Source organism: Pristiophorus japonicus, chromosome 20 (genome assembly GCF_044704955.1).
Source record: "Pristiophorus japonicus isolate sPriJap1 chromosome 20, sPriJap1.hap1, whole genome shotgun sequence".
NCBI lineage: Eukaryota > Metazoa > Chordata > Chondrichthyes > Pristiophoridae > Pristiophorus > Pristiophorus japonicus.
Window position 1 is genome coordinate 68532143 of NC_091996.1, and position 24055 is coordinate 68556197.

At 47.8% G+C, this 24055-nt stretch overlaps 1 protein-coding gene across 5 annotated transcripts in view; it reads left to right on the forward strand.

Moving 5' to 3' along the window:
* Positions 1-24055, forward strand: part of LOC139232554 (NADPH-dependent diflavin oxidoreductase 1-like) — a 46225-nt gene that overhangs the window by 11044 nt on the left and 11126 nt on the right. For 3 of the 5 annotated variants that reach the window (XM_070862969.1, XM_070862971.1, XM_070862973.1), the window contains exons 1-8: positions 7-27; positions 436-570; positions 11834-11911; positions 13457-13554; positions 14680-14778; positions 15854-15955; positions 20050-20259; positions 23618-23739. In XM_070862969.1, the coding sequence (XP_070719070.1) occupies positions 436-570; positions 11834-11911; positions 13457-13554; positions 14680-14778; positions 15854-15955; positions 20050-20259; positions 23618-23739 (844 nt within the window). In that variant the 5' untranslated portion in view covers positions 7-27. Of the gene's footprint in view, positions 1-6; positions 28-435; positions 571-3437; positions 4041-11833; positions 11912-13456; positions 13555-14679; positions 14779-15853; positions 15956-20049; positions 20260-23617; positions 23740-24055 lie in introns of those variants that run through there. The other 2 variants (XM_070862970.1, XM_070862972.1) reach the window with 2 other exon arrangements.

The following is a 24055-nucleotide window of genomic DNA, read 5'->3' on the forward strand; positions in this document are numbered from 1 at the left end:
AGTTGACGCTGTGCTGATATATGGAAGGTAACTCCTTAACGTGCCCCATTCTGTCGCTGTGACTAAATCTGTGTGTCCATGTTCTGATACAGGGTATTTTGCAATAATCAGAGGTGATAGTTCTGCTGTACACCTTGTGATCTGAGTTCGGCTCATTCTTATTGCTGTATCATCAAATACCCCTGGAATATAAAACTAAAAAATATTTTTAGGTTATGAAAAATACAATATCTTACTGCTGCTGATATTGGTAAGCTGCTTGGGGTTCTGTGCTGGAGCTTCTGGTAACTCCTGTCCTACTCTGTATGTCTTATCTTATATGTGATGTATATATTTTTTGTTGAAAATAATACATCTGACCGCAGCTTGAAGATGTGCCGGTTCCGTCTCGCCCACCCCCAGCCTCACGAGCTCTGCTTCACTCTTTCCCTGCAGATGGTTGAGCGGAAGCTGCTGGTGTTGTTCGGTAGTCAGACCGGCACGGCACAGGATGTGGCCGAGCGGATCGGCAGGGAAGGAATACGGCGTCACTTCACATGCAGAGTGATGCCGTTCGATAGTTATACAATCGTGAGTACTGGTGGATGCAGATGGAGATGGACGGGGCTGACCTTCATCCTGTGTGCTACCTCTTATATCTCTCGTGCTGTGGTCACTGCCTGAGGTGCTCGTGGGCCCGCACTGTATCGGAGGCACACTTGCCTGTATTACAACTGAGACTGCATTTCAAAAATTGGTTGTGAAGCACTTTGGGACCTCTTGAGGATTTATATAGTGCATTCCATGGCATCAGGGCATCCCACAGCATTTGCGGACTGATTATCGGCACAAACACTTTTGCGGCCTGCTGCACAAGTACACAGTATCCAGGAGCCACGCATGTGCACCCGATCCCTTCTCCACACGCGCGCTATTTACCGAAGCCGCACATGCGCAGTACTCGACAGTTGCAGCCTGCACTGTGGGCCACGTTTTCCTTGGCTCCGTGCGGAGAAGGTTGGTGGCTGGGGGAGAGGGGGGCGGATGAGAGAGGATCAAAAGGGGAGGGAGAGGGAATCAGAGGGGGGAAGGGGAGGGAGAGGGGATCAGAGGGGGGAATGGGAGGGAGAGGGGTTTGGGGGAGGGAGAGGGGAGAGGTAGGGAGAGAGGATCGGAGCAGGGTGAGAGAGAGGGGATCGGAGCAGGGTGAGAGAGAGGGGATCGGAGCAGGGTGAGAGAGAGGGGAGGAAGAGAGAGGTGAGAGAAAGAGGGGATAGGAGGGGGAAGAGAGAACGAATCGGATGGAGAGAGAACGGGAATCAGGGGAGAGGGAATCGGGGGGAGGGGGGGATAAGTGGGAAGAGAGAATTGGAAGGAGGAGAGGGGATTGAAGGGGGGGAGGGAGAGAGGGGATAGAGAGACAAGGAATCTGAGGTGGGAAGAGAAAGGGGATCGGAGGGGAGAGAGAGACAGATAGAATTGAATGGGGAGAGAAGGGGGATTGGAGCGGAGAGAGAGATAGGGAATCAGAGAGGGAATCGGGAGTGCGAGGGGCCATCGGGCGGGGGGGAAGAGTGGGAATCTGACAGGTGAGGGAGGGAATTGGAGGGGGGAGAGGGAAGAAGGCAAGAGTGGGAATCGGGGGGGGGGGGGCGAGAGGAGGGGGAAAGTGTGGAGGGTGAGAGAGGTGGGGGAAGAGGGTGAGCGAGAGAGGAGGGGGAGAGAGGGAATCAGGAGAGGGGAGAGAGGGAATCAGGAGGGGGAAGAGAGGGAATCGGAAGGGGGAGAGAGAGGGAATCAGCAGGGGAAAGAGAGAGAGAGAGAGAAACAGGGTGATAGAGCAAGGAAAGAGAGAGAATCAAAGGAAGTGAGGATCGAAGAGGAAGAGAGAGGATCAGAGGGGAGTGGAGGTCAGGAACTGGGCGGGGGAGGGGTGGTAAAGTGTATGGATGGGACAGCGGGGATGGGGGAAGAACATGATCCGGGTCGAAAGGGGGCGAGGAATAAGAGCGAGAATATGATCCAGATGGTAAAACGGATCCCGTTCTTCCAATCCCACCCACTTTACACCCGCACCACATTCTCCCTCTCCTCCCACTAGATCGGAGTGATATCTAGGAAAGCTCAGTGCGTATGTGGCATCTGGCATCATTGGATTGGATAAAATCTGGAAGTCATGACGCTGTCACTATTCACTCATACCCAATAAACCTGTTATTAATCCGTGCCCCGCACACAATGTGGGGGGGTAGAAGGTCAGGAACCTGGTGTGGGGAGTGGAACTTGGGCAGGGGAGGAGGTCAGAAACTTGCGGGGGTAGGAGGGTGGAGGAAGGTTAAGAACCTGTTGGGAGGACGGGAAAAAGTCTTAACCCACAAGGGTGAACTCTCCGTGTTCTTTGTGAGCTCTGTTCTGTCTGGAGCCTGGCAGTCAGAATGGCTCAAATTACATTTTGCAAAGTAATTGATTCTTCAGGCAGGCAGAATCTAATTAGACATTCCTGAGAAAATGCTGTGTGTGTCTTGTCTTCTAAGGGGACCAATCAGAAATCTGGTGTTGGAAATAAATGTGACCAAACATTTTCCAGCCAATTAAGTAATCGAAGTGCAGTCACTGTTGTAATGTTAGAAATGCAGCAGCCAATTAGCGCACAAGCTTCCACAAATAGCAATGAGATAATGGACTTCAAAGGTAGTAATCTCTGGATTACTTGCAGTGCCACGCGCTAGTGAGTATAGGAACAGTAGGATAAAGCAGAGAGGATAATGTGAGGCTGGAGAAATGGTGTCGGAGAGGGGACTTTGGAATCCTGGGGCACTGGGACCGGTTCTGGGGCAGAAGGGACCTGTGCAAAGTGGATGGTTGCACTTCAACAGATCTGGCACGAATGTCCTCGCAGGAAGGCTAACTAATGCTGTGGGGGAGGGTTTAAACTAATTTGGCAGGGGGATGGGCACCAGGATGAAACATTTGAGAGGAGAAACAAGATGCACAGAAGACTGGAGAGACAAATAGCACTCGAGCAAAGAATAGTTCAGAAATAAAAGAAGGAAAGACTTGCATTTATATAGCTCGAGTTTGGGACATCCCAAAGCACTTTATAGCCATGAAGTAATTTTTGAAGTGTAGTCACTGTTGCAATTTAGGAAACGTGGCAGCCAATTGCGCACACAAACAGCAATGTGATAATGACCAGATAATCTGTGTATTATGTTGCTTGAGAGATAAATATTGGCCAGGACACCAGGGATAACTCCGCTGCTCTTTTTCACAATAGTGCCATGGGATCTTTTATGCCCACCTGAGCGGGCAGACGGGGCCTCGGTTTAACATCTTATCTGAAAGGTGGCACCTCCGACAGTGCAGCACTCCCTCAGCACTGCACTGGAGTGTCGGCCTAGATTTTTGTGCTCAAGTCTCAGGATTGGGACTTGAACCCACAACCTTCTGACTCGGGCAAGAGTGCTACCCACTGAGCTATGGCTGACAGAGGAGGGATCAGGCATGGGACAAATGCAAGATTGGTTTGGAGTGCATGTGCGTAAATGCAGATAGTGTGGTAAATAAGGTTGGTGAGCTGCAGGCACAAGACACCGCATGGGACGTGGCTCAAAGAAGGGGAGCATTGGGAACTCAGTATTCCTGGCTACAGGTATTCAGAGAGATAGGAAAGGATAAAAAGGAGAGAAGTGGCACTATTGATCAAAGACATTATTATAGCACTGGAGAGAGATGGTGTATGAGGGTTCAAAGATAGAATCCTTTTGGTTAGAATTAAGGAACAATAGAGGAGCTTTTACAATACTGGGTGTATTCTATAGGCCACCAATTAATGGGACAGAGATAGCGGAGAAAATTTGCAGTCAAATTACAGAAAGATGCAAGAACTACAGAGTAGTGATTATGGGGAACTTCAATTATCCTAATATAGATTGATAGACTGAGATAGTAACAGTGTAAAGGGCAAAGAGGGGGAGGAATTTCTGAAATGTGTACAAGAGAACTTCCAGCCCAACGAGGAAGGAAGCAGTGCTGAATCCAATTCTGGGAAATGAAATGGGGTAAGTAGAGCATGTTTTGGTGGGAGAGGATTTGGGGGAACAGTGATCATAATATCATCAGGTGTAGAATAGTTATTGAAAAGGACAAGGAAGAATCAAGTGTACAATTACTTAACTAGAGGAGGGCTAACTTCAGTGAGTTGAAAGAGATCTGGCCCAGGTGGATTGGAATCAAAGATTGGTAGGTAAAACAGTCTTTTCTCATTCTCAATTAAGTGCCCATTTTAATTAATGTTTTAGCTCCCAAGTGTAAGTTGCTTTATTTGAAATTCTTTGCTTTCTTATTGTGTATCAACCGTGGCTCAGTTGGCAGCACTCTGGCCTCAAAGAGAAGGTAGTGGTTACAAGCCCCACCCCAGAAATTAGAGCCCATAATCTAGGCTGATACTTTAGTGCAGCACGGAGGGAGTGCCGTCTTTCAAATGAGTCATTAAACTATTTGCCTGTTCTGGTGGATGTTGAAGTTTCCCTGGCCAACATTTCTCCTTTAGTCAACACCACCACAAAGGAAGGATATACTTGCATTGGAGGCTGTTCAGAAAAGGTTCACTTGGTTGATTCTGGAGATGAGGGGGTTGACTTAAGAAGATAGGTTGAGTAGGTTGGGCCTCTACACATTGGAGTTCAGAAGAATGAGAGGTGATCTTATTGAAACTTATAAGATAATGAGGGGGCTCAACAAGGTGGATGCAGAGAGGATATTTCCACTCATAGGGGAAACTAAAACTAGGGGACATAGTCTCAGAATAAGGGGCCGCCCATTTAAAACTGAGATGAGGAGGAATTTCTTCTCAAAAGGTTGTAATTCTGTGGAATTCTCTGCAAGAGTGCTGTGGAGGCTGGGTCATTGAATATATTTAAGGCGGAGATAGACAGATTTTTGAGCAATACGGGAATAAGGGGTTATGGGGAGCAGGCAGGGAAGTGGAGCTGAGTCCATGATCAGATCAGCCATGATCGTATTAAATGGCAGAGTAGGCTCGAGGGGCCAAATGGCCTGCTCCTGCTCCTACTTATGTTAGGCTGCTCAAGGGATTTTGCTGTGCACAGAATTTTTGCTTACATAACAACAATGATTGCACTTCAAAAAAATAATTCATTTTATGGGAAGCTATCAGGACTTTCTGAAAAATGTTGTAGGTGCCACTCTGCCTTTCCTTTGAAAGGTACTCTGAAAGGATTCTCTAATGGACCTCGCTCAACTGATCTGCAATCATTTTGTCACACTCAAGAAGCTCAACACTCTCCAGGACACAGCAATTTATTTGATCACTGCCCCCGCTACTGAACTAAATGCACCCCTCCATCACCACTGCACTGTGGCTTCCGTACATACATCTACAGGTTGCAGTACAGCCTAAAGGTTACTTCAACAACACTTCCAATGTGTATAGGCCCAACCTACTCGACCTATCTTCATAAGTCAACCCTTTAATCTCCAGAATCAACATAGTGAACCTTCTCTGAACAGCCTCCAATACAAGTATAGCCTTCCTTAAATACAGACACCAAAACTGTGCGCAGTACTCTAGGTGTGGCCTCACCAATACCCTGTACAGTTGTAGCAGGACTTCTCTGCTTTTATACTCTATCCTCCTTGCAATGAAGACCAACATTCCATTTGCCTTCCTGATTACTTGCTGTACCTGCATACTAACTTTTTGTTTTTCATGCACAAGAAATATTAAATAATTACTTTGCTTCAGTATTTACCAGGGAGATAGAACAGGTGGACATGACATTGGATCATGAAATAAGTGCATTTAAAATAAAAAGAGGAGATATATTAAATAAACTAATCAAACTCAAAGAGGAAAAACACCCTCGTCCGAATGGATTACATCCGCGCATTTTAAAAGAATCTCGGGAAGAGTTAGCAGAGGCATAACTACACATACTTAATAATTCATTAGAAAAAGATGTAGTGCCAGAGGAGTGGCGGATAGCTAACATAATACCTAAATTTAAGAAGGGAGATGGAACATGTCCAAGGAACTATAGACCAGTCAGCTTAACATCGGTGGAAGGAAAAATAATGCAATCCCTACTAAAGGAGGAAATAGAAGAACATCTAGAAGTTAAAAATATAATGATGAATAGTCAGCATGGATTTCAAAAGGGAAAGTCTTGCTTGGCCAACCTCATTGAATTTTTTGAAACATAGAAAATAGGTGCAGGAGTAGGCCATTCAGCCCCTCGAGCCTACACCACCATTCAATATGATCATGCAACTTCAGTACCCCATTCCTGCTTTCTCTCCACATCCCTTCAGCCGTAAGGGCCACATTTAACTCCCTTTTGAATATATCTAACGAACTGGCCTCAACAACTTTCTGTGGTAGAGAATTCCACAGGTTCACAATTCTGAGTGAAGAAGTTTCTCCTCATCTCGGTCCTAAATGGCTTACCCTATGTAATCCCTGGCCTCACCCCTTCCTATCTCTCTAATCTGCAGCCCCACAACCCCAGCCCCGAGATATCTGTTCTCCTCCAATTCTGGCCTCTGACACATCCCTGATTTTAATTGCTCCACCCTTGGTGGCCGTGCCTCGACCCTAAGCTCTGGAATTCCATCCCTAAACCTCTCCGCCTCCCTTCTTCTCTTTCTTCCTTTAAGACGCTGCTTAAAACAAAACTCTTTGACCAAGGTTTTTGGTCATCTGCCCAAATATCTCCTTATGTGATTCAGTGTTAAATGTTGTTTTATGACACACGTGAAACGCCTTGTGGCGTTTTACTACGTTAAAGGTGCTGCATAAACTCGAGTTGTTGTTGAATTAGACAGAGGATGTTAAGTTCCTCCCTTGCCTAACCTGTGAGCCAGTTTTTTAATTCCTCTCCCGCTGCCCCGGCCATCACTGGGAGAGGAATTCAGAACGTTAAAAAGCCGCAGTTATTGGCCATGCTTACGAGGTGGCATTGAGCCTTCTCCATTAACCACTGCAACCCTTGCAGTGATGGTGCTCCCACAAAGTGTTCGGTCGGGAATTACAGGTTTCTGACCCAGCAACAATAAAGGAATGTCAATATATGTCCAAGTACGAATGGTGTGTGACTGGGAGATGGACTCTGAGATGAGCCTGGAGGTGGTGGTGTTCCCACAATGTTGCTGCGCTGATGGTAGAGGCTGCAGAGGAGGGAAGTGGTGTTGAAGTAACCATGGGGAGTTGCTACAGTGAGCCAGTCCTGTAGATCAAGGGTGGATATTGGTTCCAGCAGCAGAGACACTGATACACTGAGCTGCTCTGTCCTGGATGGTGCCGAGCTTCCTGAGTGTTGTGGCTGCCCCCACCCAGGCGAGTTGTGAGTATTCTAACTCCTGACTTGAGCCTTTTAGATAGTGAAGCTTTGAGAGTCCGGAGGTGAGCCACTTGCCACAGAATACCCAGCCTCTGCCCTGTTCTTGTAGTCACACTGGTCACATTCAGCTTCTGGTCATTGGTGACCTGAGGATGTTGGTGATGGGGACTTGGTGATGATAGTGCCATTAATAGGTCAGAGGAAGATTGTCAGACATCTTCTGGTCAGAGGTAGTCATTACTTGGCACTGACACCAAGGTGTCAGCCGTGTCTCATTGGTACCACTCTCATCTCTGAGTCAGAAGTTTATTGGTTCAAGTCACACTCCAGATACTTGAGAGCACAATCTAGGCTGACAACTTAGTGCAGTACTGAGGGAGCGCTGCACTGTCGGAGGTGGCGTCTTTTGGATGAGACGTTAAACCAAGTCCCTGCATTCCCTCTCAGGTGGACATAGACGACTCCAAGGCACTATTTGAAGAGCAAGGGAGTTCTTCCCGATGTCCTGGCCAATATTTATCAGATTATCTGACCATTATCTCGTTACTGCTCATGGGATCCTGCTGTGCATAGTTTAGCTGCCGCATTTCCCTACGTTACAACAGTGACTACACTTCAAAAGTACTTCATTGGCTGCAAAGCACTTTATGATATCCTGAGGTTGTGAAAGTCGCTATATAAATGCAACTGGAATCATAGAATGGTTACAGCACAGAAGGAGGCCATTCGGCCTGACGAGCCTGTGCCGGCTCTCTGCAAGAGCACTTCAGCTAGTGCCACTCCTCTGCCTTTTCCCTGTAGCTCTTTAAAATGTTTTCCTTCAGGTACTTATCCAACTCCCTTTTGAATCTGCCTCCACCACACCAGACAGTGCATTCCAGATCCTAACCACTCGCTGCGTAAAAAAGTTTTTCCTCCTGTCGCCTTTCGTTCTTCTGCCAATCACCTTAAATCTGTGTCCTCTGGTTCTCAACCCTTCTGCCAATGGGAACAGTTTCTCTCAATCTACTCTGTCCAGAACCTTCATGATTTTGAACACCTCTATCAAATCTCCTCTCTACCTTCTCTGCTCTAAGGAGAACAACCCCAGCTTCTCCAGTCTATTCATGTAACTGGAGTCCCTCATCCCTGGAATCATTTTTGTAAATCTTTTCTGCACCCTCTCAAAAGCCTTCACATTCTTCCTAAAGTGCAGTGCACAAAATTGGACACAATACTCCATTGAGGCCGAATCAGTGTTTTTAAAAGTTCGTCATAACTTCCTTGCTTTTGTACTCTCTGCCTCTATTTCTGAAGCCCAGGATCCTGTAAGCTTTTTTTAACTGCTTTCCAACCTGCACTGCCACCTTCAATGATTTGTGCAAATATGCCCCCAAGTCTCTCTATTCGTGCACCCCCTTTTGAATTGTACCCTTTAGTTTATATTTCCTCTCCTCATTCTTCCTACCAAAATGTATCACTTCGCACTTTACTGTGTTAAATTTCATCTGCTCATTGCACCAATCTGTCTATTTCTTGAAGTCTATCACTATCCTCCTCACTGTTCATATAGAAACTCTTTTCCTTACTTCCTTTCCATGCTGATGGTCAGAGTTTGGAAGGGAGCTCCAGAAAAACTATTACTTTTTCCTCTCCTCAGGTACTGTCCTCTTTTCATTTTAAATCCCCCTCCTCAGAAAACTCACTTTTGACTCTTTTGTCCCAGCAAACTATCACCCCGTCTCCAAACTTCCTTTCCTCTCCCGTCCTTGAACATGTTATCACCTCCTAAATCCATGCCCAACTTCCTCGCAACTCCATTTTGAATCACTTCAATCAGGTTTCCGACTCTGCCACAGCACTGAATCATCCCTTATCAAATTCACAAATGACAGCCTATGTGACTGTGATTGTGGTAAACTATTCCTCCTCATCCATCTCGACCTGTCTGCAGCCATTGACATGGTTGACCACACTATCCTCCTCCATTGCCTCTCCTCCGATGTCCAACTGAGTGGGACTGCCCTCGCCCATGGTTCCATATATCCTGTTGTAGCCAGCAAATCACCTGCAACGGCTTCTCTCCCCGCTCCCGCACCGTTACCTCTGGAGTCTCCCAAGGATCTATCCTTGGTCCCTCCTATTTCTCATCTGCCCATTGTCGATATCATCGGAAAACATGTCAGATTCCACACACATTCTGATGACATCAGCTGTACTTCACGACTACCTCTCTCAATTCCTCCACTGTCTCTGATTTGTCACATTGCTTGTCTGACATCCAGTACTGGATGAGCAGAAATTTCCTCCAGTTAAATATTGGGAAGACCAAAGCCATTGTCTTCAGTCTCCTCCATAAACTCCGTTCCATAGCCACCGACTCCATTCCCTCCCCCGGCCACTGTCTAAGGCTGAACCTTATAGTCCTATTTGACCCTGAGCTTAGCTGCTGACCAGATATCCACTCCATTACTAAGACCGCGTGTTTCCACCTCTAACATCACCTGACATCATCCCTGCTTCTACCCATCTGCTACTGAAACCCTCAGCCATGCTTTTTTTTACCTCTAGACTTGCCTATTCCATTGCTGTCTTGGCTAGCCTCCTATATTCTATCCTCTGTAAAGTTAAACTCATCAAAACTCTGACACTCATATCCTAACTCGCACCAAGTCCCGTTCACCTATTGCCACTATTCTCACTGACGTGCACTGGCTCCCGGTCCATCGATGGCTGAAATGTAAAATTCTCATCCTTGTTTTCAAATCCCTCCATGGCCTTGCCCCTTCCTATCTCTGTAACCTCCAGCTCGACAACCCTCCGAAAACTCCACCTTCCTCTAACTGGCTTGGCCCTAAGCCATGGAATTCCCTCCATAAACCTCTCCGCCTTTCTACCTCTCTTTCCTCCTCAGATATTGTCCCCCTCTCCTTCATATCTGCCGTCATCACCCCTCTCCTTTAAAAAAAACAACCTTCGACCCCACTGTGCTTGCAAGATACCACCCCATCTCCAACGTGTTGTCGCCTCCCAAATCGGTGCTCATCTTTGCCGGAACTCCATGTTTGAATCCCTTCAATCCGGTTTCCGCCCCTGTCTGCAGCCTTTGACACAGTTGACCACTCCATCCTCCTCCAACGCCTCTCCACCATCGTCCAGCTGGGTGGGACTGCACTCGCCTGGTTCCATTCTTATCTATCTAATTGTAGCCAGAAAATCTCCTGCAATGGCTTCTCTTCCCACTCCCGCATTGTTACCTCTGGTGTCCCTCAAGGATCTATCCTTGGCCCCCTTCGATTTCTCATCTATATGCTGTCCCTTGACAACATTATCTGAAAACATGGCGTCAGTTTCCACATGTAAACTGATGACACCCAGCTTTACCTCACCACCACTTCTCTCGACCCCTCCACCTCTAAATTGTCAGACTGCTTGTCCGACTTGCAGTGCTGGATGAGCAGAAATTTTCTCCAATTAAATATTGGGAAGACTGAAGCCATTATCTTTGGTCCCTGCCACAAACTCCGTTCCCTAACCACTGACTGCATCCTCTCCCTAACTTCTGTCTGAGGCTGAACTAGGCTGTTCACAACCTAGGTGTCATATTTGACCCTGAAATTAGCTTCTGACGACATCCGCAGCTTAACTAAAACCGCTTATTTCCACCTCTGTAACATTGCCCGTCACTGCTACTGCCTCAGCCCATCCACTGCTGAAACCGTCATCCATACCTTTGTTACCTCTAGACTTGACTACTCCAATGCGCTCCTGGCTGGCCTCCCACATTCTACCCTACGTAAGCTCGAGTCATCCAAAACTCGGCTACCCATGTCCTAACTCGCACCAAGTCCCACTCATCCAGCACCCCTGTGCTCGCTGACCTATATTGCCTCCTGGTTAAGCAGTGCCTCAATTTCAAAATTCTCATCCTTGTTTACAAATCCCTCCATGGCCTCGCCCCTCCCTATCTCTGTAATCTCCTCCAGCCCCACAATCCCCCGAGATGTCTGTGCTCCTCTAATTCTGCCCTCTTGAGCATCCCTGATTATAATCGCTCAACCATTGGTGCCAAGCCTTCAGCTGCCTAGGCCCCAAGTTCTGGAACTCCCTGCCTAAACCTCTCCTCCTCTCTACCTCTCATTTCTCCTTTAAGATGCTCCTTCAAACCTACCACTTTGACCAAACTTTTGATTATCTGCCCTAATATCACTTTATGTGGTTCGGTGTCAAATTTTGCCTGATAACGCTCCAGGAAATGCCTTAGGTTTTTTTGCTTCATTAATGGCGCTATGTAAATCCATGTGGTTGTTGTTGTTGCTGTTTCCACCGATACTCCAAATTTAATCGTACAGATTGAGGGGCAGAGCAAAGAACAGCTTGATGGTATTTTCCTGAAGAAGCTGTAACTGAAAGGAGAGAGTGACTCCTGCACTGCTTTACTGCTCACCCGTCGATAGTCTGTGCTGCCATGCTACGCTCTGATGTTCTAACTGTCCTTTTCTCTTCCCCCTCAGGCCGACCTGATTCACGAGCCCCTAGTGGTATTTGTGTGCTCCACCACCGGCCAGGGTGAACCTCCAGACAACATGACGGTACAGTAACACCAGCAGAAACCGCCTCCCCCCACCAGCAGGAACTGCCTCCCCCCACCAGCCTGCTGCGCATATTCTTTTAGTGGTGGGGAGGGGGGGGCGGGGTTGGGAGAATAGATCTGAGCATTTAGGACCAAATTTAAGTTGAATACAGCTAAGGGAGCATTTATATCCCCGTACAGTGTGCATTCCTGGTACAACTAGGTGTGCGGGAGCTATAACGTGGAACCCAGTGGCAGTAGGTAATGGAGACACAGGGCTTGATATTAACCTCCGCCGCCCACCCCCCCATGATGGGTGTAAGAAACGCAAACGCAACCCCAACCCGACATGCACATGAAGGTCTGTTAACATATTTAAATTAAGCTCCCACAGTGCAAATAGGAGCTTGATTCAACTTTAACAGCTCCCATCCGGGTTTGCCAGAACTCCGGAAACTCGGCAGTGAAAGGGAGGTGGGAGCTATCGGCTCCACAAGGTCAGTGCCTCTTTCAGTGCAGCTCCCCACACCCACCCTCCCCCCCCAGTGCCGGCTTCTCAAGGAAACCTTGTCTCCCTCCCTCCGATCGCGCTCCCCCCCCTCCGATCGCGGCCTCTCTCCCTCCCTCCGATCGCGCCCTCCGATCGCGCCCCCCCCCACCCCCCCGATCGCGGCCACCCCTCCCTCCGATTGCGGCCCCTCTCCCTCCCTCTGATCGTGCCCCCCCCCTCCCTCCGATCGCGGCCCCCCCCCTCCGATTGCGCGCCCCCACCCTCCGATCGCGCCCCACCCCTCCGATCGCGCCCCCCCCCACCTCCGATCGCACCCCCACCCCCCCGATCGCGGCCACCCCTCCCTCCGATTGCGGCCCCTCTCCCTCCCTCTGATCGTGCCCCCCCCTCCCTCCGATCGCGGCCCCCCCCCTCCGATTGCGCGCCCCCACCCTCCGATCGCGCCCCACCCCTCCGATCGCCCCCCCCCCCCACCTCCGATTGCGACCCCACCCCCCTCAGATCGCCCCCCCCCGATCGCGGCTCCACCTCCCTCCCTCCAATCGTGGCCCCTCTCCCTCCCTCCGATCGCAGCCCCTCTCCCTCCCTCCGATCGCAGCCCCACCTCCCTACCCCTCCTCCGATCGCACCCCCCCTCCTTCCGATCGCAGCCCCACCTCCCTACCCCCCCTCCCTCCGATCGCGGCTCCCTCTCCCTCCCTCCGATCGCGGCCCCTCTCCCTCCCTCCGATCGCAGCCCCACCTCCCTACCCCCCCTCCCTCCGATCGTGGCTCCACCTCCCTCCCTCCGATCGCGGCCCCTCTCCCTCCCTACGACCGTGGCCCCACCTCCCTCCCTCCGACCGCGGCTCCCCTCTCGTCCCTGCCGCATTCGCCGCCCCTCCCAGCTCCTCTGCCCCAAGCCCCGATCTGTAGCCTGCCCATCTCTCCATTGCCGGGCACCGTCCCCAAGGGTTTTCCTATCTGACAGCCGGCCAGCCTATCAATTTGGCACTCCCCTCCCACTGACGGCAGTCGAGTTTGATCCAGACTAACACTCTGCTTGCCCTGTAGAAATTCTGGCGATTTATCTTCCGACGGAACCTTCCTGCAGCCTCCCTCTCTCTGATGGATTGTGGTGTCCTGGGTCTTGGAGATTCCTCCTACCCCAAGTAAGTTGAACGGTGAGTGTGTGGGGAGAGGGTTTAACCGCTGATGATCATTTTTACACAATTGTGAACCTTAGTGACTCTGTCGAGCTAGTGACCACTGACCATCTGCCACTGAAGGCCAAGTGAGGAAACGCATCCACCTTCTGCCCACGGTCCGTCAGTCAAAGTTGTCCCCCTTCTCCCCCAGCCAAGCGTGAGGTGTTTTAAAGAACTGTGTTACTTGGGATAGCTATGTGGGTTTACACAACGAGTAACTAAGGTACACCGGACACGGACATCATGCTTTGATCCCCAGCCTGTGATGCAGTAGCTGGCATAATCGGGCAGCCGATGGGCCCATTGGGTAAAGAAGAGTAAAATCCATCACGGTTCCAACTTGTTCGCTAACCGGTGACCGCTACTGGAGGTCTGCATGTGGACATTAGGGGAGGATGGAATGCCAATGCCCACTGCAGGGTATGGGCCACTTGATGACATACCAAACTATCTGTGGAACATTACCCCAGCAGGAAGTCAGCACCCTTAGGGAGGAGGGGAATTGATAGAATTCACAAGGGGAAAATTACATTTGTCAGATTTAAAGATAATGGAGATGAGTTAGGATGAAGATGCCCTTTGACCCATTTTAATGCATCCTCTTACTCTTCATTCCAGCTTTTAATGTCCACCGGCACAGACAGACTAGACTTTGGTTTAACATCTAATCCAAAGGATGACATTGCTGACAATGCAGCATTCCTCAGTTCTGCACAGCAGTGTCAGCCTAGATTATGCATTCGTGACTTGGTGTGGAGCATGAGCTTGAAAATTGATCAAATCCAACATCCTATAACTGATCCAATCTGATATGTTTAACTGGGTCATTTAGATACATCTGGAGTAACTACCTGATACCATGAGAATCTTGATTGATGACTTAAGTATGATCTCCCCCTAAGTAATATGACTAAATTCTACAGTTTGAAAGTCTCTAACAACACAAAGTCTGATCAGATCCGAGCGATTCCAAAAGTATTTAAATATTACAACAGTAAATAATGTAACTGTAATACCAGACTGAATTTCAATAACTTTTTAAAGTGACCAAGTTTCTAGAGTGCAAAGTTTTTTGTTTTTTCATTAAAGGTTTAACTTTGTTGCCAAGAAGCTGAGTAAACGATTGATTCAGCTGGGATCCAATGGACTGCTGCCCGTGGGATTGGGTGACGACCAGCATGACCTGGGGTAAGAACGCTCTCTGAGTATCCCCTGTAAACCCTTTGGGTGTGCTGCTCGGTTAACGGAGCAGGTACAGCAAGATGTGCGTGTACCAAAAATAATGCACCAAGTGAAGGTGCATCTATGAAGTTTGGGTCCGAGTGTGTTACTTGAGCCTGTCTCATTACCAATCCATTTCTCCTTAAGCCCCGATTCCTATCCCATATATTGCTTATACTACATAGGGACTGCTTTTATGGGTTTAAATAAATGTAGTTTGTAAAGTTTAAGACAGAAGCCTAGAAATGACTGTTCGGTATTAGTGGCCCAACACTTAATGTCTTCATGTGGCATTCCTCTCTCCGTTACTCACACAGGCAAGCTTTGCTTTTAACTTGTTTTTGGGATGTGATCTGGGTTTATTGTCCATCCCTGTGCTTCTTGGGTCATTCACTCACAGGGCAATCGTTCACGCTGGGTGTAGGGGAGAGGCACTTTGTGATGAGTGGAAACATGAGCTGCGCACACAGCGATAAGGAAACTAAAGTTGTGACACTGGCAGCAGAAAGGGAAGGCTGGAAGTGTACTATCAAAATTATAGTAATTCTACACAAACCTAAAACTCAACAAAGAGGCATTTGTATTGTTTTGCAAATGTATTACTGCCCTCTTGCCTCTATCATACAGATTCAGGACAGACTAAACAGCAGAACTCTGAACAAAGCATGTATGGGTTAAAAAACAAGGCCATTATTTAATGTCGGCTCCTCACCTACTTGTCCTTTGCTCTCATGCTTAACGATGTTACACAAACGCCTCAGCTCAACACCAGCCCAGAACTTGCTCTGTTACCCAGTATTCCGCATTCTGGTTGAGATTTCTGACTGTACTCACTCCCAAGTATCCATTATTCTACAGGTGTCTATCAATGTCTCGAGCTCCTTGGTTCACAGATTGTCCTATTTGCTGAAACCTGCCTACTTAGCGTATTTTCTTCTGTTTGCTGATGGACTCTTCACACCATCTGGCACCAGAGCAGTTCACAGAGTGTTTTCTCCAGAGAGATGTATTGATCCTGATTGAACTTCCTTCCTCTGTCCAGACCCGACGCTGTAATTGATCCCTGGATAAAGGAATTCTGGGAGCAAGCCTTCAGAATCTATCCTCTGCCGCCAGGGTTAAGCGTGCTTGGTGACGATGTCATGTGAGTACAATACAGCGAGGGACTGCAGGAGGGAGGCCGGTATCTTGTGCTTAGGGTTTCACCAGTGCAAGGCTCAGTAAGTTCCTGACAATGCTGGACCGTTAAGAACAAATGGAAGGGTAAAATAAGAAAATGTCACTGGAGAATCGGGTCTTCTCCTACCTCAGTCGTAGATTCCCCCACCCACCTAAGGTCTCTGTACTCTTTTTAGTCTGCACATAACTCAAACAAGTCTCTGTCATGTATCTTACATTATTATATATAACTGTATCCTAACATGCTATACATGACTGTAATAAGATATGACCTGTAACCACCAGCATACCTTACCACCAGAGGTGCACTTGCAAGAGACAGGTATATAAGGACAGGTCTCAGGCAAGTGCAGCATTCCAGAGCTTTGGAAATAAAGGTGCAGGCCCAGAGTGACCTTGACTTCACGACATGCCTCGTGTGAATCTGTACTGAGGGGACAGCAATTTACAGTCTCCATAACCCCCAATCCCCATTCCCAACACCGATTGATACACAAAGAGCTCACCTGGAATGTAATTGCTTGTTGTAGTCACTACCCGCATCCCTTCATTATGGGCTGCTTGCTCACAGCTGGGCTTTAATACGACTCATAGGAGAGCACAGCCCATAATAGCCAGGAGGTGAGTCCCCAAACCTGTGACCTCTCACTCTCTACATGGAGGAGGCCCTGCAGATTCTTGGAAGGGAGGTCATGGTGAGGGTCGGAGATGTTGGAGGGCACGTCACGTGATCAGAGGGTGATTGCACATGTCACGTGATCATAGGGTGATCACACGTGTCACGTGATCAGAGGGTGATCGCACGTGTCACGTGGTCAGCGGGTGATCGCACGTGTCAAGTGGTCGGAGGGTGATCGCGCATGTCGCGTGGTCGTAGTGTGATCGCGCGTGTCGCGTGGTCGGAGTGTGATCGCGCGTGTCGCGTGGTCAGAGTGTGATCGCGCGTGTCGCGTGGTCGGAGTGTGATCGCGTGGTCGGAGTGTGATCGCGTGTGGTCGGAGGGCGCGAGCGCGTGTCGCGTGGTCGGAGGGCGCGAGCGCGTGTCGCGTGGTCGGAGGGCGCGAGCGCGTGTCGCGTGGTCGGAGGGCGCGAGCACGTGTCGCGTGGTCGGAGTGCGATTGCGCGTGTCGCGTGGTCGGAGGGCGCGTGTCGCGTGGTCGGAGGGCGCGTGTTGCGTGGTCGGAGGGCGCGAGCGCGTGTCGCGTGGTCGGGGGTGAGCACGAGTTGCCTCTTGGCTCGAGCCTGAGGATCTGGATCTCACGCACGCAGGTTTTAAAGAAAGGTTGTTACCAACAGGAGCCTGTGTACCACACTGTGCAGATTGCCCACAGGCAGTGGAGACTGTATGACACTGTGCAGATTGTCCTCAGGCAGTGGAGACTGTATGACACTGTGCAGATTGCCCACAGGCAATGGAGACTGTATGACACTGTGCAGATTGTCCTCAGGCAGTGGAGACTGTATGACACTGTGCAGATTGTCCACAGGCAGTGGAGACTGTATGACACTGTGCAGATTGCCCACAGGCAGTGGAGACTGTATGACACTGTGCAGATTGTCCTCAGGCAGTGGAGACTGTACGACACTGTGCAGATTGTCCACAGGCAGTGGAGACTGTATGACACTGTGCAGATTGTCCACAGGCAGTGGAGACTGTACGACACTGTGCAGATTGTCCACAGGCAGTGGAGACTGTACGACACTGTGCAGATTGTTCACAGGCAGTGGAGACTGTATGACACTGTGCAGATTGCCCACAGGCAGTGGAGACTGTACGACACTGTGCAGATTGCCCACAGGCAGTGGAGACTGCACGACACTGTGCAGATTGCCCACAGACAGTGGAGACTGTATGGCACTGTGCAGATTGCCCACAGACAGTGGAGACTGTATGACACTGTGCAGATTGTCCACAGGCAGTGGAAACTGTATGACACTGTGCAGATTGCCCACAGGCAGTGGAGACTGCACGACACTGTGCAGATTGCCCACAGACAGTGGAGACTGTATGACACTGTGCAGATTGTCCACAGGCAGTGGAGACTGTATGACACTGCAGATTGTCCACAGGCAGTGGAAACTGTACGACACTGTGCAGATTGTCCACAGGCAGTGGAGACTGTATGATACTGTGCAGATTGTCCACAGGCAGTGGAGACTGTATGACACTGTGCAGATTGTCCACAGGCAGTGGAAACTGTACAACACGGTGCAGATTGTCCACAGGCAGTGGAAACTGTACGACACTGTGCAGATTGTCCACAGGCAGTGGAAACTGTACGACACTGTGCAGATTGTCCACAGGCAGTGAAAACTGTACTGCACTGTGCAGATTGTCCACAGGCAGTGAAAACTGTATGACACTGTGCAGATTGTCCACAGGCAGTGGAGACTGTATGACACTGTGCAGATTGTCCACAGGCAGTGGAGACTGTATGACACTGTGCAGATTGTCCACAGGCAGTGGAGACTGTATGACACTGTGCAGATTGTCCACAGGCTGTGGAGACTGTATGACACTGTGCAGATTGTCCACAGGCAGTGGAGACTGTATGACACTGTGCAGATTGTCCACAGGCAGTGGAGACTGTATGACACTGTGCAGATTGTCCACAGGCAGTGGAGACTGTATGACACTGGTCATTTGGAGGACTCTATTACCCACATCTGCGTTACTGTGATGGATGATTTTGCACTGCTGTAGTCCGCCCTGCAATATGCAGGACACCTGGAGAATGGGCACTCAGGACAGAGCCCCATGGGCAGTGCCACCTCCGTGGATCCTCAGACACCTGCCATAGAGACCTGGAGTGGCAGATTGGAGTCAACTGTCTCTTGAGGCCTCCAGGCAAATGCATTTCAATATAAATAAGTGTGAGGTAGTGTATTTTGGTAGGAGGAATAAAAAGGCCATATATTGCTTGGAAAATAGGAGTCTATATGGGTTAGAGGAGCAAATGAATCTCGGAGTACAGGTTCATAAATCATTAAAAGTAGCAACACAAATTAACAAAGCCATAAAAAGTGAAAACTAAGCACTGGGATTCATTTCTAGAGGGATAGAATTGAAAAGCAGAGATGTTATGTTAAACTTGTATCGAACCTTGGTTACACCATACTTGGAGTGCTGTGCACAGTTCTGGTCTCCATATTATAAAATGGATATTGGGGCTCAGGGGAAGGTGCAAACAAGATTTACAAGGACGATGCCAGAACTGAGAGCTTATATCTAGCGGGAGAGATTGGACAAGTTTTTTTCTCTAGAAAAGAGAAGGCTGAGAGGTGACCTAATAAAGGTCTTTAAGATTATGAAAAGGTTTGATAGAGGAAATGTAGGGAAGATATCTCTACTTGTGGGTGAGACCAAAACTAGGGCCCATAAATATAAGATCCAATAGGGAATTCAGGAGAAACTTCTTTGCTCAGAGTGGGGAGAATATGGAACGCGTTACCACAAGGAGCTAGCATAGATGCATCTATAGAGAAACTACATAAACACGTGGGAAAAAGGAATAGAAAGATATGTTGATGGGCTTGTGTGGAGCATAAACACCGACATAGACCAGTTAGGGCGAATGGCCAATTTCTGCGCTATAAATTCAATGGAATTTTACCATGGAATAGTGCCATGGCATCTTTTACATCCACCTGAGAGGACAGATAAGGCAGCGCTCTGTCAGAACTGCACTGAAGTGTCAGCCTGGATTATGTGCTCAAGTGTCTGGAGTGGGGCTTGAACACTCAACCTTCTGACTCCGACGTGAGCATGCTAGCCACTGAGTCATCAGCTGACTGGTTAGAACACACCCCAGAGAGTTGTTCTTTATACATCAACCTGCGCAAACTGCAGTGTTCAGCAGACGGTGTCAGGTGGACAGCTTTTGTGATCAGATGTGACACGCACAGCAGTGTTACTGTCCCGTGTGACTGGGATGGCAGTGACGATGGGATTTATTTTTTGGTGTTATGGGGATTACATTACCCTGTGTGTATTTATAGATACACGCGTCCTTATGTATGTAACGTTGTACTTTGTGCAATATCTTATTCCTTGCGTAGATTGCCATCAAAGTATAGCTTTCAATTTGAGGATGATGCAGCCAATGGTGTCTCAGTGGGACCATGTGACACAAACAGACGAATTAGATGCCCACCCTCACAGCTCCACCCATTCCCTGCCTTGATGATCTCCAATGGAAGGGTCACAGACGAAAGCCACTTCCAAGATGTGCGACTCATCACCTTCGACATCACTGGCTCCGGCATTGAGTAAGAAATGTCTGAATCGGTTTCCCAAATAAGCAAATTGAAATTTCAATGCACTGTAGAGATCGCCCAACGCATTGAGCAGAGACCCAGCACTTGATCTCTGTCCTGTCGATAGCATCCCCTCGAGGGACTACTGATTAATATTAATATTAATCTGGGAAGTTATCCCCTCCCTTCCCCTCTCTCGGTGGGTGGATCCAGTCTGCAACATTTAAGATGACCCCGGGTTTCCTTAGTTGTGAATGAGACTTGATCTCTGCTCCCCCTAAATGTTGATTAGAGAAAGAAAGACTTGCATTTATATAGAGCCTTTTATGACCTCAGGACAACCCAAAGTGCTTCACAGCCAATGAAGTGCTTTTGAAGTGTGACCACCTTTGTAATTCTATCATTCTATAAAACGCGGTAGTCAATTTGCACACAAGCAGTGAGATAAATGACCAAATAATCTGTTTGTTTGATGCTGGTTGAGGGATCCATTTTGGCCAGGACACTGGAGATTAATCCCCTTCGCTTCTTCGAAATAATGCCATGGCATCTTTCACATCCACCTCTGAAAGATGGCAGATTTTGTGCAAAAATCTCTGGTGAGGGACTTGAATCCACAACCTTCTGACTCCAGATTATATTCATGTAGAGATCATTTTGTATCCTTGTAGAATCCAAAAGGGTAACTTCATTGAATGGTGACTGGTGACTGATACAGATCCCGACCACAAAACACCATTGCTCTCTGTTCCTACAAAAAGTAAGATGGCGATGAGGTCAGCGGGTCATTTGGGGTTGTTTTCAGTATTGCCTGAATGTAACCTTTGAAACCATCATATATAAGAAGAGGCATCCTGTAATAGTCCAGATAGTGACAGTGACTCTTATGCCACACGGTTATTAGTTGGTCAAATACTAGATTCTGGCTGAGAAGGTAAGTCCTTTTTTGATGAATTCATTGGTCTGATCATAGAATGATACAGTACAAAAAAAGGCTATTTGGCCTATTGTGCCTGTGTTGGCCTTTTGAAAGAGCGATCCAGTTAGTCCCATAGCCCTGCAAATTTTTACATTTCAATTATTTATCCAATTCCCTTTTGAAAGTTACTATTGAATCTGCTTCCACCAACTTTTCAACAGTGCATTCCAGATCTTAACTACTCATTGCATAATAACATTTCCCATCTTGCTCCTAGTTATTTTGTCAGTTACTTTTAAATCTATGTTCTCTGGTTACTGACCCTTCTGCCACTGGAAGAACAAAAAAGGGGCGATCACACTGCTGGGAGTATACTGTAGACCCCCAAACAATCAGAGGGAAATAGAACAGTAAATATGTAGGCAAATTTCTGAGAAGTGCAAAAACTATAGGACAGTAATAGTAGGGGATTTAAACTACCCCAATATTAACTGGAATAGAATTAGTGTGAAAGGTATAGAGGGTGCGGAATTTCTATAATACATTCAGGAGAACTATTTTAGCCATTATGTAACAAGCCCAACAAGGGAGGGGGCAAATCTGCACTTAGTTTTACAGAATGAAGCTGGGCAGGTGGATGGGGTATCAGTGGGAGAACATTTTGGTGCTAGTGATCATAATTCAGTTAGATTTAGAGTAGTTATCGAAAAGGACAAAGATAGACCAGGAATAAAAGTTTTCAATTGGGGGGAAAAGCCAATTTTACTAAGCTGAGATGGGATTAGCCAAAGTGGACTGGAAACACCTTTGAAAGTGGATAAATCCCCAGGCCCGGATGAAACGTATCCCAGGCTGTTGAAAAGCAAAAGAGGAAATAGCAGAAGCTCTGACCATCATTTTCCAATCCTCTCTGGTTCCAGGTGTTTTGCCAGAGGACTGGAGGACTGCTAACGTTGTACCTTTGTTTAAAAAGGGAGAAAGGGATAGACCGAGTAATTACAGCCTAACCTGAGTGGTGGGAACATTATTGGAAAACATCCTGAGGAACAGGATAAATCTTCATTTAGAAAGACACGGATTAATCAAGGACAGTCAGCATGGATTTATTAAGAGAAGGTCATGTCTGACTAACTTGATTGAATTTTTTGAGGAGGTAACAAGGAGGGTTGATGAGGGTAGTGCGTTTGATGTAGTGTATATGGATTTTAACAATGATTTAGACTTGAATGTAGGGGGTATGATTAAGAAGTTTGCAGATGATACTAAAATCAGTTGTGTGGTTGATAAAGAAGAAAGCTGTAGACTGCAGGAAGATATTAATTAACTGGTCAGGTGGGCAGAACAGTGGCAAATGGAATTCAATCCGGGGAAGTGTGAGATAATGCATTTGGGGAGATCTAACAAGGCAAGGGGATGCACACTAAATGATAGGACACTCAGAAGTGTAGAGGAGCAAAGGGACCTTGGAGTGCATATCCACAGATCTCTGAAGGTAGCAGGCCAGGTAGATAAGGTGGTTAAGAAGGCATACGGAATGCTTGCCTTTATTAGCCGAGGCATAGAATACAAGAGCAAGAAGGTTATGCTTGAACTGTATAAAACACTAGTTAGGCCACAGCTGGAGTGCTGCGTGCAGTTCTGGTCACCACATTGCAGGAGAGATGTGATTGCACGAGAGGGGGTACAGAGGAGACTTACGAGGATGTTACCTGGACTGGATAATTTTAGCTATGAGGAAAGATTGGATAGGCTGGGTTTGTTTTCTTTGGAACAGAGGAGGCTGAGGGAGACCTGTTTGAGGAGTATAAAATTATGAGGGCCCTGGATAGAGTGGATAGGAAGGACCTATTTTCCTTATCAGAGGGGTCAACAACCAGGGAGCATAGATTCAAAGTAATTGGTTAGAGGGGATCTGAGGGGAAATGTCTTCACCCAGAGGGTGGTGGGGGTCTAGAACTCACTGCCTGAAAGGATGGTAGAGTCAGAAACCCTCACCATATTTAAAAAGTACTTGGATGTACACTTGAAGTGCCGTAACCTACAGGGCTACGGACCAAGAGCTGGAAAGTGAGATTAGGCTGGATAGCTTTTGGTCGGCCGGTGCGGACACAATGGGCCGAAATAGCTCCTTCCATGCTGTAAATTTCTATGATTTCTCCTTGTTTACTCCATGATTTTGAACTCCTCCATTAAATCTCTCCGTAACCTTCTCTGCTCATTTAGTCTCAACGTAACTGAAGTCCCTGATCCCTGGTATCACTCTATCGATCTCCCCTGCAGCCTCTCTAAAGCCTTGGTATCCTTCCTAAAGTGTGGTGCCCAAAATTGGACACAGTGCTCCAGCTGGGGACTAACCAGTGAGCTTAGTTTTCAAACCTCAGATAGGTAAACTCAGCAGGCATCGACTCTAGGATCTTTCTCTCTGATTTCACGTTTCCTTCTGACCTGCAGGTACTCAGCAGGGGATGTGGCCATGATCGAACCTCGGAACTCACTGGACAGCGTCGAGCAGTTCTGTCAACTCCTTTGCCTCGACCCAAGCAAAAAGTTTCTGCTGAAGCCAAATGATTCAGGTTGGATATCTGCCCCACCAATTGTTGCTGCTATTGAATGCAAGTGTTAAACATGGCGTTTCTTCACCGAACCCAAGGTGAAGCATTTCAAATAAGAAACAGCTGTTTCTGAAAAATATACCAGGGCTCTGCTAACCAATCAAATCTATCAATATATTACAAGTCCTGCATATGGGATGCAATTCCTGTGCACATTCTCATTCCTTCCTGTGTCATCATTTTTCAGTAATATTTTTATGTCAACTTTTAGAATGTAATCCCAGGTCAACGTTTATAATGGGGTAACATTTGGCTGTAATACTGTAGTTCAGGGCTC